Source organism: Caretta caretta, chromosome 13 (assembly GCF_965140235.1).
Source record: "Caretta caretta isolate rCarCar2 chromosome 13, rCarCar1.hap1, whole genome shotgun sequence".
Taxonomy (NCBI): domain Eukaryota; kingdom Metazoa; phylum Chordata; order Testudines; family Cheloniidae; genus Caretta; species Caretta caretta.
In genome coordinates, this window is record NC_134218.1 from 14,356,996 (window position 1) to 14,377,560 (window position 20,565).

Sequence of the window (20,565 nt, forward strand, 5' to 3'; positions counted from 1 at the left end):
CAGTAGCCAGTGCTATTACCTCAGAGCCTTAAATACTAAACTCATTCATAAAATGTATATTAAGAAGCAATTGTATCCCCTACAAAAATGACATTTATGTCAAATATTGGTGAATTTCTAGTGAGCTATAGCCATCAGGCATGCCCTTTTGCTCATTAATTGCAATATAATCTTGGATTAATGTGATGTGAGTATATTATGGTTCCTTTTTATGTCACTTTTGTACATTGGCATTTTTTTCCCCCTTTTAACTGATTTTTTTTAAATTAGAAAATGTCAGAGGGGGAAAAAGGCTAAATACAAATATATCTATGATGCATTTAAAACTGCAAAAGCATAGAGTAAGCCCAGTTAGCTCCATATATCCTGGATTTTATACAGTACTTGTGTCATGTCCCTTGAGATGTGAAAGCAACCATTTCTGGAATTGGGAAGACTTTAGCAGAAAACTTTCTCGTCCCAGCTGTAACTCCTCCCAACTCAGTATTTAGGATTATATCTAAATGTTGGGCCAAATTCTCAGCTGGAACAATTCCGCATAGTTCATTGACTTCAAAGGGGTGTAGAAATAGACAAAACAAAATCCTAACAATGGTAGCAAAATTACCTTTGTGCTTATAAAGCACTTTGTATCCATTAACTGAAAAAATATTCAAGTAATTAGTAATAAAGCTTTCATCTGGCCAGTGCACTACAGCTATCGTTGTCTTTTTTGAGTATACTGTCTTGTATTTTTCATTATCTTTAACTTACTACACCAATATTTGAAGGGAAAAATGGTTCCAGCAGCCTTGGCCTTCAGTGACTTAGTTCTCCACGCTAGTAGAAGAGAGACCCATACATTCAATAACTATAGTATCATTTGACTGTATTCGCTCACTCTGCAAAGTATTCTGTGATATTTTGTGCACACTGCTTTCCTGGAGATTTTCAAAGACTTTTGTAAGCATGAACCATTCATCACTAGATCTCTCAGAGGCAGGTAAGTATTATCCCTTTGTGTAATTTTACAGAAGGGGAAACAGATTAACTTGCTGAAAGCCATGCAAGGAGTTGGTAGAAAAGCCCAGGTTAGAAGTCAGGACCTTGATGCCGGTAGTCTTGTGGTGCCTGTATGCACAGAACTCTCTTAGGTGTGATGTGCTTGTAGGGAGAAGACGCAAGTTGAGGATTTGAGAAAGTAATGCTGCTCCAGTGACACCATACTCCTATATTCGTGTGCATCCCATACTGTACTTGCACACCCTAAACTTCACAGACCTGGTCTTTTCTCAGTGTTTCTTTAGCTTGCGTGCCTATGATCCATGCACAGCAACACAGTCATGATCTTTATAATTACCCTCTTGTTAATATTGCTGCTGAATTGCTCAGTAGGAACTATTTGCCAAAAAGCTAGTTTCTCAGCAAAGTGCAGATTGATATACTGCAGCCTAGACATGAGTAAGCCATTTTTTCGGAAATTGGGTCTTTCATGTGTCATTCTGAGGGGGATGGTGGAAGATATCAAAGAGAAGGCTGTAGTCATGAAGCTTCAAAAGCACTAACAGCTGGTGAAAATAATTATTTGGGCTTTGGAGAAGCTGTATTAATGAAGTGAAATATTTAACATAGTACTGTTATCATCAGTGCATATTTGGTGGGAACATAAAATGCTCATACAGGAGAATGATTGTGGTTACAAATGCCTGTTCCACCCACTAAGCAACTGTACATACAATAACTCCTTGTTTTGGTTCTGACACAGTAACCTTTCATCTGTTCAGGAAGCTCCCACATGAAGAAATAGCCGGTTTATATTTTGTAACGCTCTTTTAAAGACAGAAAAAACCTTTTTCTGCTGAAGAGGAAGAGGAAAACAACCTTTCCCACAAAATTTCCCATTTTACAGCATAGACTATGAATTATGATTGAAATTGTAACATCACACTCCAAACCATCTGTTAAAGAACATTAGCAAATGCTTTTTATTTTCAGCCATGTTTCAACTGAAATATCTAGGCCAAATTCTGCTCTTACCCAAAAGTAAACTTGAAAAGACTTCCTTGAGGTAAGTGAAGTTACTTAGATCAGTGACATCTAAACAGAGTGTGGCTCTCAGTTCCCACAGAGAAATAGTGGTGGTATGGCAATAATTACTGATGATTCAGCTTTCCTACAGCTTCCTGTGCTGAAGCAATTATTCTCTGTTTTTCATAGCCTCTTTAAATGGCAGTGTCTAAATAAAATACATCGTTAACAATTATGATGGTTTCAGAGTAGCAGCTGTGTTAGTCTGTATCCGCAAAAAGAAAAGGAGGACTTGTGGCACCTTAGAGACTAACCAGTTTATTTGAGCATAAGCTTTCGTGAGCTACAGCTCACTTCATCGGATGCATGCAGTGGAAAATACAGTGGGGAGATTGAGATACACAGAGAACATGAAACAATGGGTGTTACCATACACACTGTAACAACAGTGATCAGGTAATGTGAGCTATTACCAGCAGGAGAGCCGGGGAGGGGGCGGGGGGGGGAACCTTTTGTAGTGATAATCAAGGTGGGCCATTTCCAGCAGTTGACAAGAATGTGTGAGGAACGGTGGGGGGTGGGGATAAACATGGGGAAATAGTTTTACTTTGTTTCAGAGTAACAGCCATGTTAGTCTGTATTCGCAAAAAGAAAAGGAGTACTCATGGCACCTTAGAGACTAACCAATTTATTTGAGCATAAGCTTTTCATGAGCTTTTTGTGATGCATCCAATGAAGTGAGCTGTGGCTCACGAAAGCTTATGCTCAAATAAATTGGTTAGTCTCTAAGGTGCCACAACTTTTACTTTGTGTAATGACACATCCACTCCCAGTCTTTATTCAAGCCTAAGTTAATTGTATTCAGTTTGCAAATTAATTCCAATTCAGCAGTCTCGTTGGAGTCTGTTTTTGAAGTTTTTTTGTTGAAGAATTGCCACTTTTAGGTCTGTAATTGAGTGACCAAAGACAGTGAAGTGTTCTCTGACTGGTTTTTGAATGTTATAATTCTTGATGTCTGATTTGGGTCCATTTATTCTTTTACATAGAGACTGTCCAGTTTGGCCAATGTACATGGCAGAGGGGCATTGCTGGCACATGATGGCATATATCACATTGGTAGATGTGCAGATGAACAAGCCTCTATGATGGTGTCCCCTGAATAGATATGTGGACACAGTTGGCAACGGGCTTTGTTGCAAGAATAGTTTCCTGGGTTAGTGTTTTTGTTGTGTGGTGTGTGGTTGCTGGAGAGTATTTGCTTCAGGTTGGGGGGCTGTCTGTAAGCAAGGACTCCCAAGATCTGTGAGAGTGATGGGTCGTCCTTCAGGATAGGTTGTAGATCCTTGATGATGCGTTGGAGAGGTTTTAGTTGGGGGCTGAAGGTGATGGCTAGTGGCGTTCTGTTATTTTCTTTGTTGGGCCTGTCCTGTAGTTGGTGACTTCTGGGTACTCTTCTGGCTCTGTCATTCTGTTTCTTCACTTCAGCAGGTGGGTATTGTGTCTATTAAAAAAATCAACTGAAAGCTGAAATTCCTCCGGTTGTCACCAGGAATCACTAAGCATAAAAGCTATAGCAACTTTATCCATTGCATTTCATTTGGGTATCTAGAAAACTATCCCAGGGTGGGTTAAGTACTAAGTAAGGGACTTATGTTCAACTGACAAAATTGTCTGACCCTGGGAGTTCCCAGTCTCACTCTCCTAGAAACAATGTTACAGCTGGGAAAAAAGACAGGCCATTATTTTTTACAGTATAATTTGTAGGGCTTTATCAAGCCTAGATGTAAATGTTAGCAAGGATAGAGCCTTTGCCACCTTTATTGCAAGATCAGGCAACAGCCCTCAAGGTGAATGTGTTTTGTTTTTTTTCCTGATATTCAGTATAAAATTTCCTAGCTTTCTTAATCCTATGGGGCCAAATTCTAATGCCTTTAGTAGGGAAAAGTCTCACAGAGACATTCAAATACCTTGGTGTTAAATGTGATGTAGAAAGATTACATAGAAGTCAGTGGGGACGTTGTTGAGTGAGTTCCACTAGCTTTAGCCCATTATCACTAGTGACACCTCCTTATTCACCCTTTGCTTTCCTTTAGCCCTATACTCCTTTCAAATACTTGTAGATGGTGACACTGGAATTACCTAATATGTAACTAAAGCTGCTCAGGAATTTTTTGATTTTTTTTAATTGAAAGACCAAAACTTTTCTTGGGAATATATGTTTGAATAAACTTTCAGGGGGAAAGTTTCTCACGTCCAGGAGAGAATTCGTAGTCTAAGAGAGGTAGTCATGTTAGTCTGTATCAGCAAAAACAACGAGGAGTCCTTGTGGCACCTTGGAGACTAAGAAATTTATTCTAGGTCATTGTAGAACTGTATCATGTTTTGTTAGGGTATGTCTACACTATGGAATAAGGTCGAATTTATAGAAGTCAGTTTTTTAGAAATCGGTTTTATATATTCGAGTGTGTGTGTCCCCACAGAAAATGCTCTAAGTGCATTAAATGCATTAAGTCGGCGGAGTGCTTCCACAGTACCGAGGCTAGAGTCGACTTCCGGAGCGTTGCACTGTGGGTAGCTATCCCACAGTTCCCGCAGTCTCTGCTGCCCATTGGAATTCTGGGTTGAGATCCCAATGCCTGATGGGGCTAAAACATTGTCGCGGGTGGTTCTGGGTACATATCGTCAGGCCCCCCCTTCCCTCCCTCCCTCCGTGAAAGCAAGGGCAGACAATCGTTTTGTGCCTTTTTTCCTGAGTTACCTGTGCAGACGCCATACCATGGCAAGCATGGAGCCCGCTCAGGTAACCGTCACCGTATGTCTCCTGGGTTCTGGCAGACGCGGTACAGCATTGCTACACAGTAGCAGCAACCCATTGCCTTCTGGCAGCAGATGGTGCAATACGACTGGTAGCCATCCTCGTCGTGTCCGAGGTGCTCCTGGCCACGTCGGCTGGGAGCGCCTGGGCAGACATGGGTGCAGGGACTAAATTTGGAGTGACTTGACCAGGTCATTCTCTTTAGTCCTGCAGTCAGTCCTATTGAACCGTCTTATGGTGAGCAGGCAGGCGATACGGATTGCTAGCAGTCGTACTGTACCATCTTCTGCCAGGCAGGCAAGAGATGAGGATGGCTAGCAGTCGTACTGTACCATCTTCTGCCGAGCAGCCATGAGATGTGGATGGCATGCAGTCCTTCTGCACCGTCTGCTGCCAGCCAAAGATGTAAAAGATAGATGGAGTGGATCAAAACAAGAAATAGACCAGATTTGTTTTGTACTCATTTGCTTCCCCCCGTCCCCTGTCTAGGGGACTCATTCCTCTAGGTCACAATGCAGTCACTCACAGAGAAGGTGCAGCGAGGTAAATCTAGCCATGTATCAATCAGAAGCCAGGCTAACCTCCTTGTTCCAATAAGAACAATAACTTAGGTGCACCATTTCTTATTGGAACCCTCCGTGAAGTCCTGCCTGAAATACTCCTTGATGTACAGGCATCCCCTTTGTTGATTTTAGCTCCCTGAAGCCAACCCTGTAAGCCGTGTCCTCAGTCGCCCCTCCCTGCATCAGAGCAACGGCAAACAATCGTGCATCTGAGTTGAGAGTGCTGTCCAGAGCGGTCACAATGGAGCACTCTGGGATAGCTCCCGGAGGCCAATACCATTGAATTGTGTCCACAGTACTCCAAATTCGAGCCGGCAAGGCCGATTTAAGCGCTAATCCACTTGTCAGGGGTGGAGTAAGGAAATCGATTTTAAGAGCCCTTTAAGTCAAAATAAAGGGCTTCATCGTGTGGACGGGTGCAGGTTTACATTGATTTAATGCTGCTAAATTCTACCTAAAGTCCTAGTGTAGACCAGGGCTTAGTCTCTAAGGTGCCACAAGGACTCCTAGTTGTTTTAGTCTAAGAGAGTGACCCATCCCTAGAATAGGCAATAGCCCAGTGACTAGGACATTCAACTTAAACCTGGCTCTCCCACATCCGAGGTATGTGCTCTAATCACTGGATTAGAGAGACATTCTCTGTATAAATAATTCAATATTTATTAGTCCAGAGCGACTTGCTCCATATCCCTGTGGCTAGGGCACTGACTTGGGATGGGGATCCAGATTCAAGTTGAGTGCTCTAACCACAGGGCTGTTAATTATTCTGGGGTTGTCTCTTTCATATCTTCTTGTGGAAAAATTCCAAAGGGGTTTGGTTTCATTCCAATCGGAAAGAGAACAAATTTTGTAACCTCAACTTTTTGTGAAACAGAATTATTGTTTTCTTGCCACACTATTTGTTGTAACCATATCAGATTCATTCCAGTTAAGTTACTTTTGAGGAGTTCTGTGAATTTTAACTGGTTTTCTTGAGATGCACCTAAAGGTGTCAGAAATGCCTACAGATTACCCTATTCTGGCATCTTGGGTGATAATGCACTTGGACTCAGTGAACCTGGAATTTTTCATTGTGGAAATCCTTTTATTTGTAATGTCCATTAGTAATTGTGAATTAAACAAGCATCAGTAGGAGCTGACTCAGACTTCACAGCTGAACTTATGAGTCATGCCACAATAAACTTAAAGACCTATCAAGGGACCAATGAATGTTGATTCTTCTCTCACTTCATGGTCAGTGACTGCTTAGAAAAGATGGAAGGCTGTCGGCACCACAGGATCTTCTCCTTTGGAGTCTCTGTGCAGGTTGGAAAACAAAAGGGTTAACTCAATCTTAGCCCTACTGACAGAAGGGGAGGAGGTGAGACACTCATGACCCCAGCCTATCCCTCTGCCAATTGGATTGAAGGGGGAAGGACAATTTATAGCCTGTGTTGCACTTTGGTTGAAATAAGCAATTATTCAATAGATTAAATTGAATCACAGCTCCACCTTGTTTTTCTCCACCATTCTCCCCTGGATTCCTTACTTAGCTCCCTCTAGTGTTGATATGTATGTATTGTTACCTACTTTACTCCTGTTCCATTCAATCAGCTTTAAATATAATAGCCTGTTAACAATCCCGACCCCCATACCAAATCAATGGGCCAGCCCTGTTACAGGATCACAGATAATGCAGGGAACAAAATGGGTGCACAAATGGACTAACTTTTCAAACCTCTCTTCAGTTGTAAACATTTGATTTGTGCTGGCATAAATTTTGGACATGAATAAAAGAAAATGACTAGCTAGTTGATTAATGGTCCAGTGCCCCTGTATAATTTAACAGGAAGGTTTATGAAGCTGTCAGATGCACAAGTTTGAGCTGCTCTGGGAAGCACCTCCTAGACAAGATTTCAATAGTGACAGTCTCATTAAAAATTCCTGATAGAAAATGCAGTATTTTTGATTGCTGGGAGATAATTGAAGCCATTGTGCCACCAGGGCAGCATAGAGTTTCCTTTCCTTGAGGAGGAATTCTTTCTGGCACCCGACTCTCTCTCCCCCAGAACCTCTATTGAGCATAAATAACTGCATAATTAGGAGCATTCTGCAGGAACCACTATCAAAACCAGGATACTAGACTAGATGGGCCATTGGTCTGTACTGGATGTCAGCTCCTATCTCTTTCAGTCTATGAATATTTAGAATATCTTTGAATTGGATATAAAAGGGACAATAAAAGCGGTACTGAAATATTTCTCAGAAGCAGCTATGATCTGGCAGTGGGTAATTGTACATTAAGAGATGTCTGTGAAAAATAAAATCCTCTTAACAGAAATAAAACTAGGTTTTGCTCTCAGCTATGCCAGTGGGAATTCCACTAACTTCATTAAGGTTGCCTGGAATTTACAAGAAGTGAATCTGGGCCCTCACCAAGGCAGATTCATCCCTGGTGTAACTTCATTTACTTCAGTGTATATAGGACTATAACGGGTTATTTTTTGCTGTCACAAATACTTCTTACCAAATCAGGTAAGAGAAAATGAGTTATAAAGGGAGTGTGGGGCTTTGACTTCAGACATCTGTTGAGTCCCATGGGAGTTCAGGGCCCTCAGCACCTTGTAGGATCAGCCTGTTTGTGAACATGCTGGGAACTGAGAAAGATCCAAACTCCGTCTTTGACTTCCAAGGTAGGAGGAATTGGGATTGTTTGATAAGGGAAGCAGATTTAACCGCTGTCTCATGCCACTGATGTCTGCAGAGAAGCAGAATGCAAACAAGCATTTAGATTAAAATGTTAAATGAGTTCCACCCAGATCAAACCAAATCCAGTGACACAGTGAGGAAAAATGCCCGGGTAAGTAATGGTGAAAAGAAAATCCTTTGGTAAATAAAAGAAAGCAAACAGCCTATAGTGTAAATACCATGGGTTAGAGGCTGAATAGAAGAATGTCCTGCTCATTGACAGAGAGACAGGGACTGGTTTTGTTTCAGTGTTCTCTACATGATGATGCAGATGGCAGTCATCATTATGTTTTGGATAACGTATAGTGAATTCTGAAAACGACAGTGGTGTGGAAATCCAGGGTCCTTGCTCTGCTTCACCTCAGTGCTGACTCAGACAATCTATCAACTGAGACTTGCCTGAGTCAAAGTAGAGTAAGAAGTAGATTTAAAAACTAAGCAAATGATTACAAGGTCTGATCCTAGATTTGAAATCAGGGGATAAATGTTACTGCTGCCCAGAAATTTTCTGACAACGTTTTTCCATCACACTGCCAATTTGTCAAAAGCAAAATACTTTGTGGAAATGTCAGTTTTGATGTGTGTTTCTCCCCGTTTTAGAAAAAAAACATGAAGTGTTTTAATGTCAAAACATTCAGTTTCAACATTTTTGGAACAGAAGTGTTGTTTTTCATTTCAAAACAGCTTTTTCTTTAAAAATTTTATATTATAAAAATGATCCAAGTGGAGCAAGGCATTTTAATTTTATTGGAAGAAAATATTTGTTTTTTTTCCAGAATTGTTTTATGGGAAATTTCAAAATGTTTGTCTTCATTCTGTTTCAGAACAGGGAAAACAACTCCAACTTGTGGAATTTCCCACAGAATGGAAAATCCACTTCCTTCCCAACTTAATAAATGTTAAGTTATACCTAGTGGCTCTTTGATAACATAGGGCAAGTACAGAGAGCCATACACCACATGCTAAATGAAAATTTTCAATTGCTTCCTACTGGTTCAAGCTTCCCAACTAGGTTTCATAAGTAGCCAGGTTCCTGGGGCGAGTGGTCATCCCACAGTAACCAAAGAAGACCAAGTCAAGCAAACAGAGACTGCCAGGTTCTAATGGATGTAACTAGAATTTGGCAGTTGGTTTATATTGGAACTCTGTGTTCAATTTGCCATTCACTACTGCATAAGCAGTTTCCAAATTGCTGATCAGTGAAAACCTCACTTTTGACAGTTGGTTGTGGCCACTACAATCAAATTTTGCTCTCTGTGGGGTAAGCCCAGGATGTATGGTGTTACTTGGGCAAATAGCTTAATAGGTTATAAAAAGCTAATAATAATTGTTGTTGTTGTTTTAACAAAAACAGCACCTGAAGTGACATTAGCTGGGGTGACAATCTGCATGCTTCATGGTATGGGTTGATCAGGATGGTTTCCTATCCACACCCATAGATCTGGGCCAATGGTATATTAATTACACAGTTATGCAGGATTTTTACTTGTGTGGTTTTCTGGTGGATGAAGCCTCTGGCACTGAAACTCTTGGGGACAGGATACCATAGCAGTTAAACCAGGGGTCTCTTCCTGTTTCAAGAATAATAATAAAAGGGAAATGAGCAAGATGGGATGTGGAAAGAAATGGATGGAATGCATTAGCTTTCTAATTTAGCTGAGTTCTGAGATCAGGTATTGCACAGAAATGCAGGGCTAGAAGCAAGCCGATTAATAGAGTTGAACACTTGAAATTGATAGGTTATCTGTGCCACCCTGACAGGGCTGCAGAGGAAGTGTGCCACATGACACTCCAGTAATAACTTAAGATAATTTTCACATTGTATGTCACACCGCTACGGCTTGAAGAAGCATGTAAGTGAAGTGACATGGTCTAATACTCTGCGTATGGGGCCAAGAAATGGAAACTTCTGAGTCTTAATCCCAGCTCTGAAACTGTCTTGCTCTGTGTCCTTGTGTGAATCTTTTCACTCCTGGGTGTTCCATTTTCCCCATCTGTAAAACAGGAAATTCTTATTTTGTATTGTAGGAGCACCATAGAGCCCCTCAGTCATGCTTCCGTACCCCATTATGCTCAGCCCTGTGCAAACACAGAACAAAAAGACAGTCCCTGTCCCAAAGTCTATATGTGAAATAGTAATACCTATTAAGAGCATCATAAGGATTAAATAGTTAATATTTCACAATGCTCTAAATTGCTAAATATGATTGCACTTTCCAGAAGGAAATTTAAGATCCATCTCATCAACACTGAACAGAAAAGCAGGGAATAATTTTCACTTGGCGTATTTTGCCAATGTGAGGGAGAATTGTGCTTTTTTTAAACAGTGTTCAGCAAACAGTTGTTATTCCCAGGAGGAGAGAGAATTTATTGCTGCTTGGATAGCCCAGTGTAAGAACTCAGCAGGGGGGGAAATGAAGCAAATGGATGTAACTGAACAGGTTTGAGTGTCCCTAACATCCAGGAACAGAAAATAGTTTGACAGGGCTGGTGGAGTAGAGCACTCCACCCCTCTGTATATTTGCACCTAGTGTTAGTGAGCATTCTGATAGCAGATTATTAAAGGCACAACAAGCCACCGCTGGCAGCTGTTTGCTAAGGGACTGCAGCACTTCCACCTGAACAGCTCCAGGTTGTCTCAGTGGTCGTGGAACTCTTTGGCAAGAACCTGTACAAGGTAACTGACACTGTTATGATTTCTCCTGTATCTTGGGCTGTGCTGTTGTTTCCATTGCGTACCATTACTGCCCCACGATTCAACCTAGATCTATCTGTTCTCATGTTAACTTCTGCCAAGTATGCAGCTGCAAAGCTGTGTGTTGGTTTGTTTATTCTTCAGTGTGGCTGGTGCACGTTGTTTTTTGCTGTGCATCAGCATTTTCTACCTGATGCTTAGTGCAAAAAGACAGAAAGACAAAAAAGGAAACAGACGTTCCAAGAGAGATTCTTACCAAATTGCATAGGACTATTAAAGCTTTCTTGGGACTGGTTGAATTGTCATTTCCTGGTAAGATTTCCCATGAGACCCTGAGGTGTGACTATAAATGCCAGTCTTAGCTAGAAGAACAGGAGTACTTGTGGCACCTTAGAGACTAACAAATTTATTTGAGCATAAGATTTCGTGAGCTACAGCTCACTTCATCGGATGCATTCAGTGGGAAAAAAAAACATTAGCTAGTTTACCCTTCCCTTTTGATTAATGCATGTCTTGAAATCCACTCCTGTCTTGCAAAGATTGAATGTGAAACCATAAGGACTTTAATTTTGCACTTTCTGAATGGGTGGCCACAGCTTTGTTGCAGTTTGAATTGTTCTAGGGTGGTTCTTGTTTGCTCAGAGTGAGCAATTTCACTCCTCCCTTGTGTCCCTTCCGTGTAAGGTGTATAAACTCTCCTTCAAGAGTTCACGAGTCCTGTGTCCCCTTCCCTCTCAGCTTCAGAGCCCCAAACCCATCCCAGCTATCTTCTACAAAGGGTATCTGAGAGCTGGATGACTTCTATAAAGGTAGGAAGGGGATTTTCTGAAGGCCCTGCCCCTGCCCTATTTCTTCCTTGGTTGCATATGGCTCAGATCAAAAGTTTCTTTATTCAGCTGGATATTTATTTAGTGACAGGTCCTTGTACTCCTTTGTTCTGCATTTATTTTATTTTTCTCACTGCAGCAGCATACGAGCAGATTCAATATGATGTACTTATGGGTTTAGGATGCAGTCCTACTCCCCCTGAAATCAGTAGCAAAACTCGCTGTTCCTTAGGCACAGAACATAGTGAAAAAAGAGAACTAAGCCTGATTGATTGTAAAGGGATTTTAAGCAAAGCATATGGGCTGTGTCAGTGCTGAATTAACTGAATGCCTGACCTCCCTGTGTACTTTCCTGTATTACTGAATGTTATATGACACAGCTTGCTGTAATAATCTTAGATTGGTCAATAAATGGCATTTAAAGGGTCAGTTTCAGACTGGTTTCACCGGGCAAGAAATCACTTTTTATTTATTACTTTCTCAGTCTTTACTCTGTAAAACCAGGTATACACACAGCAGAACCAAACCTATAATTTTTGGATGGTGGGGGAAGGGGGGATGACATTCACCCTTACATAGAGAGCCAAAAAAGGACTGAATTTCTCCCTTGTGGAAAATGCTATGGTTCAAAAAAACCAACATATTTCTTTTGGGGTTTCTTTTCCCTATTCCCAGTAGAAGAGGTGAAAAACAGTTCATGAGTTGTGTCTGACTTAATAGCATGCTTTCCTTTTAAATCCAGTTAGACTACATTCCTATCCCCCAGGTTTGATTGATCCTCCTGCAAGGTTACAGTTGCAACTTGATATAAAAATCTGTATCCTCTTAAAAGAAACCTCCAGGCTGATGGCAAAATTACTTTTATACTCCATCCACACCATGGCAAGGACTTTATTCTCCAACTTAATTCCCACAATGGTGTGTGTCTCTACAAAAATATCAATACTCACCCCCACAGCAAGCTAGGTCTGGGAGAGATTTGCTAGCAAATCTCATGTGGAATCATACTTTGCCTACATGCCTGTATCTGAAAGGTGTGAGCTCTTTGAGGCATGGACCATTTTTTGTTCTGTATTTGTACAGCGCCTAGCACAGTGTGGTTCTGGTCCATGACTGGGGGGTTTAGGTGCTGCCACAGTAGAAATAACAAAGTGACACACCTGTAAAATGGGAAATCTGATTGAATACATGAGGAGAACCCAACGGGGAGCTCTGAGAGAAAAAGTGTCCATAGTTAGAGAACGGCTCTCAGATAGCGACTGACAAGATCAGATTCTGCTTAAAAGAGAACTTACAGATGATCATGGAATTTAAAGTACATCTAAGGGTTCAGGCATTCAGTTAATTCAGCACCAAAGCATAAATGGCCCACCTGTTGATCACTTTAGATAAGCTATTACCAGCAGGACAGTGGGGTGGGAGGAGGTATTGTTTCATATTCTCTGTGTGTATATAAAGTCTGCTGCAGTTTCCACGATATACATCTGATGAAGTGAGCTGTAGCTCACGAAAGCTCATGCTCAAATAAATTGGTTAGTCTCTAAGGTGCCACAAGTATTCCTTTTCACTCTGCTTAACGTCTCTGAATGGTACTGAGCACTTTCAGTTCACTTAAATAAATGTGAATTGCAGCTGCTCAGCACCTTTGAAAGTCATGCATTTAGATGTCCTTTTTATGTCAGTGTCTAAATGGATTGTGGAGCCTAACTTTAGGCAACCCAAATTCAAAAACGCTGGTCTAAGTAAGTTTGCTGGTGCTGAAAGGAGCTGGCATGACAGCCTTGGAGAGTAAAGTCCGGAGAACAAATATAGGAGAGAATGCAGCTGTGCACACATCCTCGATCCAGCAACCCATCCAATCACCACACTGCTGGCCTGGAGAAAGAGGGGGTTCCACCTTAATGTCTTTATATGGGATTGTACTGTGATTTTAGGTAATGTACTGCAAAGGCAGACTGGCCCAACTGCCTATTACATGGTGCTCAGCTGACAGGCTCAGCCTGTCAGACTAGAGGGAACTAGGAATTCATAATGCTCCTCATTGCCATTGTGAGGTTTTCCCTCATAGGCACATTTAAAGTAGTGTGTGCATTTTCATGCCTAACTTGTGCATTTACTGAAATTGCATGTGAAAATAACTGATTTGCATACACAAATGGTCGCTTGGACCTCTAACCAGCCAAGTTGGCAGGCAGTCACAGTTTGCACCAATTACTATTGCGCACATTATGCACTCACATTGTTAATGGAGCTGGGCTTCCGCTCTTTTGCCAACCAGCCTTAAAAATGAGAGGGTCTGCCTTAAACTGAGTTCTGCTTTCTGTCATCTGAGCTGGAATAGCCTACTGGGAAGATGTTATCCATTCTGACTAGATGTGTGCAAAAAGATCCTGCCGAACGAGCACTTTCCTTGGGAAATAACTTAGGAGAATAGAAATGGTCCCTAAATGGGGCCCTGATTCTAGTAGCCCTGCACTTGGAAAAATTCAGCTTTGATTTGAATTGCAGAGCTGACTTAACTATTTCAATAATAGACCTAACCAACCTCCTGCAGGCAACCTACTGTGCTAGGGAAATATTTGGATATTTGAAAAAATACAGCCGCTCTTTGTGAAACCTTGAGTTTTACAGCATGCATCTTGGGGCTGTAGCATCTTCTGCGGCCGGCAGCCTCGTTGTATCCTGCTGTTTGGCAATCTAGAGCAAAGTCAGTGGGCAGTATGTATGCTTGCACAGGCTTCGAAGCTGGAGAAGTAGGTTTGCTATGATGAGCAAAAGTCCCCAGCACAATGGGAGCTGCTGGATGATGAGTGCTTCTGAAAAAAAAAAAAAAAATCTTGGCCATTTAATTTAGGTGCCAAATAGGAGCTAAGCTTTCTTGAAAATCTGGCTCCAAATGCAGGTGCTGAAAATCTGTCATACCAATCTTTGCTACAGTGATATCTAAACATAATGGCAGGATTACAGGAGAGAGGCAACCACAAGTCTGTACCAGACTGTTGTGGCAAATGTAAGTGATGCTGGTTTAGCATAGTTATCTGCATATGTGTTGTGAATATAATCATTTCTACTGATGCTTAGCTTTGTCTAGAGGTGGCAGTGACCTTTCGCTTGAATATTGCTTTTTCTTGAATATCAGCAACATGTATGTTTTGTTGGGGTATTTTTAAAGCAATATTAGAGAATCAGAGTCATGACTTGACTCCAGGCCATGTCATTTTGTACCCAGATAGTAATTGCAAGAGACTTGATACTTATTTTTTCTCAGTAACCAAATTTCCACTTAGATTGTAGAGCAGCCATTGGTAATGCATAATAATGACCAATTGCTGTGACCTGAGATAAGTCTGAATGGATAATATCACAAACACTCACATGATGGAATTTTCTCTGGCTTTTTGTGAAATTTCAACATCATCCAAGCCAATGAAGTAATGAGTTAACCCCAGCCTTTTATCAAAAGCAGCTTTCAAATGAGCTTTTACCTCTTTTGGGTTTCCACGAGATAGGCAGCTCTGAGGATTTCTTGAATTTCAGTGTGAATGTTATTTTGATTGCCTGCTACTCTGTATGGTGCCTGTCACAACGGGGCCTCATTTTGGGCTTGCCCTGAGGCACTACAGTAATATACATGATTAATAACAATAGATGTTTTATTTCATCTGGAATTATATTTTTTTCAGTCACATTTATAAATTTAATTCTATGTAGGAATGTAAAGTTCTGAGCCCAGATTCTGATCTCAGTAATGTACCACTGAGATGCAATTGAAATCATTAGAGTTGTACTGATATCAAACTGCTGCAAGTGAGATTACAGTCAGACCCCAGACTCTTGTGAAAATAACCAGATACTGGGTTCTTTTTCTTTCAAACGCACGGATGTTACATCTAAGGCATACACGGGAAGTGAAACACATAGTTTGCAAGTATTGCTTACACTGTGTAAATTGTATAGTCTGCTTGTTGAGCAGGTAAGCCTGGTAACATTTTGCATGGAAAATAGAAGTAAATTCTTCAGATTCAACTAGACCCTGAATTTCCCCACTGAGATTAAGCAGTGGGATTTGAACCCTTTTTTTCCCTCTAGATAGCATGCTACTTTGTTGCTAGGCAACAGAACTACCCAACAAGGACAAGGGGCCATTATACATCCATGGGGAAATGTTGGCTGTTTTCCACAATAAGCCAAAAGTTCTGATGTATAGATGAAATATCATCTGAAAAGATAAACCTCTTGTAAAACTTCTCTGCAGTCTGAAGTCAGGGCTCCCTGCTACAATCTGTACTCACACAGGTACTCTTATTGAAGTCAATATATCAGCTGTGTTTATGTACTGAAATCAATGGGATTATTTCAATGTTCACTTCAGTCCAGTGTCAGGCCTTTAACAAATCACAGGGACCAAGGATGTGAGAGAGGCTCAGCCATAATCTCACCAAATTTGGGAGTTTGCATACAAAAGAAACCAGTTCTGAACTGTCCCTGGGGAAAAAACCCTACTTGATGAGGTTTAGCAAAACTACCCCTGGTTTAGGCCCCTCTAAGCAGAATTTAGGACCTAACTGTAATCAGTTATTTGAACCTCCAACCGTAGTGGCTTCAGCTACAGGGAGACCTTTTTCTGAACAAGTTTTGCAGAACCAAAGTCTGACCAATAAAGTTTAACAACCCCTGGATTTCCTCCTTCTTGAATATTTAATAATGGTCTAATTCAAATACCTAGAAAAAACTCTCCTTTGAGGTATATCTGTGCAACATGACTAGGGTCATGTGGGGGTAAGTGAGAGCTAAATTTGGTACTTCCTGCCTAACTAAAATAATAAACTGGATCCCACATTTTCAAAGAGGGAAACATGGAACTGCCTGGCCTGTTTGACAATTTGGGCCTAAGATAGCTTTGTTTATTTCTCTGCGGCACTCAGATACCATCATTTAATAGACCTAATGGGATGAAGTGGAATGAACTACTAAGTTGGCCAATGACTGTAGAACTGAACAGTCCCAAAATACTTGAGAATTTCCTGTTTTAAGGTCTGGTCCAGGCTCTTTTCTTTTTGTTTATTTAGCTTGAACAGCATATAGGCCCTGACCCCAAGCCCATGAAAGGCAATAGGAACCTGGGCTTTGTATTGGGCCCATTGTGCTAAGCAAGCTGCAGTTCCTTGCCATGAAGAGCTTACAGTCTAAAGACCTGGAGAGTTCAGATGATATAAGGCAGTCAAAGAGAGACCTTGCTGATTAACTCAAATATATTGCCTATGCCTAAACCAGTCACCTAAGGCCTGAACTAAAGCCCAGTGAAGTCATTGACTTCTATAGGTGTTGGATCAGGTCCTTAATGAATTAAACTTATTACCTAACTAAAATACCCCACCTGGACATGACCCCCACATTTGGAGCTGCAAGTGGGTCTACATTGCTTTTGTGCCAGGGGAATTATCTCCCTGACACCATCTGTGACCTTTATACCCTCTGTATGCCATTGGCAAGGCATGTGAGGCTGTCAGGGAGGAATGGGGGAATAACATCTCCTGTAGGATTTGCCATACTGCACACACCATTCCTCTGACAAGAGCCAGATTTTCAAAATGCCTAGATGCATGCTTTTTCCCCCTTTTAATTGCCCTGTGTGTGAAAGCTGTTGGGATAATTTCTCCCGACCCCTGCTTGTTTCAGTACGTGCGTGGTGTTTTTGCCTTTAGTCTTAATAGTGAGCAATTCCCTGCATGCCCTATGCCTTCTTTCCAGCTAGCAGACACAGGCTCTGTGCTCTTGTTTCACATATCTTAACAGTTCACAAAGTCTTAACAAACAATCCATGTTTCGGCTGCAACTAAACTTTGTGAAGAAGCCAGAAATGTTTGTGAATCTGCCCCTTTTTTGGTGAGCAGTTGTCAGTAAAGGAGACTGTATCCAAGTAATGAGGCCTGTAGCATCAAAGAGACAGTGATGTAATAAAGAAGCAACTTTCTGCAAAGCAGATGGGACTTTCCGGGAATTCTAAGGTGCCTGTGAAAACCTGTGGTCAGTTGCCTTCTCTTAATTTGATAGATTGCTTCATAGGCATGCATCAACTTTGTATCAATAAACTGTTTTTTTTTTCATAGCACAGCAAATATGGGAAATAATTTGACTGTTCAAGAAGAACCTGAAGACCAAGAAAATGTGTGCACAACAGAGAATTATCAGGTAACGGAGAAATATTCATTCTAATGTTCCTTGGCTACTGTTACATTAATAAGAATGGACAAGAATCTGGGTGCCTAACTCCCTTTTCTGCTTTTGAAAATCCCACCCTTATTGTATACAACCTTCCTATATTAAGGCCTGGATTCTGGATTCCCTATTCCCATGTGTATAGTGTGGGAGGAAAGGATGCATGGACACCATAATCTTGAGGTGCAATCTTGTCCTCATTGGTGTCAATGGGGAAACCCCTATTGACTTCACTAGGGCCAGAATTTCACTCCTGTCCCCTTTGATGGGATCAACAAAGCAATAAATTCCATTGATTTAGGTGCCTAAATGCCTTAATATCTGGGCCTCAGGGATGAAAACCCAGATTTCTAAAGATATTTAAGCATTGCTCCACTCAGTTTCTAAGGTTCTAAGTCAATTTGAAAATGGGACTTAAGCTTCGAAGTCACTTAAACACTTTAAAAATCTTTACCAGGTATCTTCTGCTACACTGGTGTGTGCAAATTCATGCAAATGTTTATTCTAAGGCATGCAGCTGAACGATATATTATTTGATGTTTCAGGTTGTGTCTGAACCACCAGCCAGTGCTAAAAATGGACCTGTCACAATTCAGGTTGTACAGACTGTTTCTTCTGTAAACGATAAAGGTATGTACTGGAAAGGGAAGACTGTCACATCCACTCTGCTTTTGCTAGCAGCTAGGAAGATACAAGGTTAAAGCTGAAGCAATAAGAAGCAATGTTTAGTGTCAGATGAAGAGATTAGCTCATGTGTCTGCTCAGACTTGTGAATAGGGGCTTGTGGTTTTCAAAGCTCAGGCCTTTCAAGAAGATAAGATACCAAACAGAGCAGCTAATACAAATACTCTCATTAAGCTGTTTAATCAGATTAGGTGTTTACTGCTGCAAATTGCACCTGAACTATAAAGAGTTATACTTTAGACTGAAAGTAGACTGAATATTTAGGACCGGATAAATCATTAGCCCAGGCTGGCAAAAAGGGGTTAAGTACAGGTGAAAACCTGGCACAGGGACGCTTTATGCCTCTCCCTGAGCCCAAGATGCGGGGGTGTTCTGGGGTGGACTGAGGATGGACTAAAAGAAAAGGAGGACTTGTGGCACCTTAGAGACTAACCAATTTATTTGAGCATAAGCTTTCGTGAGCTACAGCTCACTTCATCAGATGCATCCTGTGGAGCTCAAATAAATTGGTTAGTCTCTAAGGTGCCACAAGTACTCCTTTTCTTTTTGCGAATACAGACTAACACGGCTGCTACTCTGAAACCTGAGGATAGACTGGAGTTGTTGTAGGTGGGCCAAACAAGGAAGGGAATGATTTAAGGGTGGGAAGCAGTGTGGCTGGGACATCTTACTTCCCAAGTATTTTGTGCCCCTGCATAGCCCCAGAAGAGCCATTGCAGCAAGGGGCACAAGTGAGGGCAGCCCTGAAGGCTCCACCAACCCTTGCAAGTCCTGGAAGAGAGGTCCAAACTGCCTTTTCTCTGTCCCAGTGCTTGCACCCATGCCAGTGAAGGGCTGAATCCGCCTCTTAGAGATGCTCTGAGATTGTGGGTACATGGTGGGAAGGTGTGTCACCAAGTGGAACGGAGGAGAACGTATACCGTGTTGATGGGAGCAAAAGCTCCCTGCGAGCAACAGTCAGCAGCAGCACCAGTGATACCCAGTGTAGAGTTACCAAGTGATTTCATTGTGCTCTTGTGCCAAGTGGAGAATGCACTGGTCACTGACTTAGACACTGATCATTAGAAAGGGGAGGCAGGAGAATAGATGGTAGATAGTGTCGGGAGGTTTACTGTTCATTGCTGGAGTGTCTCCTAGGGACTCATCTGGGGACTAGCTCTCGACAAGTCTGATGCCCTCTCCTTCAGTTGCTTGCCATGTTGTGTCTCTCTCTCTCTCTCTCTCTTTCCAGACTAGATTGCTCCCACTTCATGGCTTGGCCCTCCTACCAGGTCACTACAGTTCTCCCCTTCCAAGGTCTCAATGTCCCACTGGACAACCGGCAGTCTTCTGCTCTACTGCCTAGTCCAGACCACTTCCCCAGTGGCTAATAGGGGAACTGGTCCTATTCTTTACTCCAGGTTCCAGCACAGTGACCCTATGTCTAGCAACCACAGTGTATGCAATCTCAAACCCTATTGCTCTTTCTCTGGGCTCCATCCTATCTTTCTTTAGCCCCTCACCCCAGGCTATTACTGGAGCTTTCTCTACTCCCTGTGGCTAGTCCACCCCCTATCAGGTTCTTGCTAGAGAGTCTGCATTTGCAGGCAGGATGCCAGGGCTTACATCCCCTAGGATTCCTCCTCTTTCCTTTCCAACTCCCCTTCTCTCCGGAGTTCCTCCCATACAACCTCCTCCTACTACATACTTCCTCTCTTTGTACTTAGCCCAGCTCAGCTTCATCAGCAATTAGGCCTCATCAGTCCTGACTTTCCTCCAGGTGCAGCCTGTCATGGGGTTAATTGGCCCTTTTTTCCTACTCAGGCCTTGTGTGGGGTAGACACCCCACCCCAGCTGGGTTGGAAGAATGGGGATTGCATGGGTTAGAAACATGTTAGGGTATTTTAAGTGCTCCTATCCCACCATTTCTAACAGAATCAGACCTACAGGAAATAAAATGTTTACCTAATCTGTGTCCCTGTGCCGCTCTGCCAAAAGTATTCTTCAATGGAGGTTGAGGGTGCTCAGGGCTGCTCAACAATTGGATCA

General features: G+C 41.9%; 1 protein-coding gene across 8 annotated transcripts in view; it reads left to right on the top strand.

Annotated features, from left to right (window-relative positions):
- Positions 1–1,961: 1,961 nt before the first annotated feature.
- The window catches only part of BCAS1 (brain enriched myelin associated protein 1), a 95,495-nt gene continuing 76,891 nt past the window's right edge, over positions 1,962–20,565 (top strand). For 7 of the 8 annotated variants that reach the window (XM_075118754.1, XM_075118759.1, XM_075118755.1 and 4 more), the window contains exons 1-3: positions 1,962–2,047; positions 17,745–17,826; positions 18,399–18,483. In XM_075118754.1, coding sequence (XP_074974855.1) covers positions 1,977–2,047; positions 17,745–17,826; positions 18,399–18,483 — 238 coding nt within the window. In that variant the 5' untranslated portion in view covers positions 1,962–1,976. Of the gene's footprint in view, positions 2,048–2,410; positions 2,464–17,744; positions 17,827–18,398; positions 18,484–20,565 lie in introns of those variants that run through there. The other variant, XM_048820122.1, reaches the window with a different exon arrangement.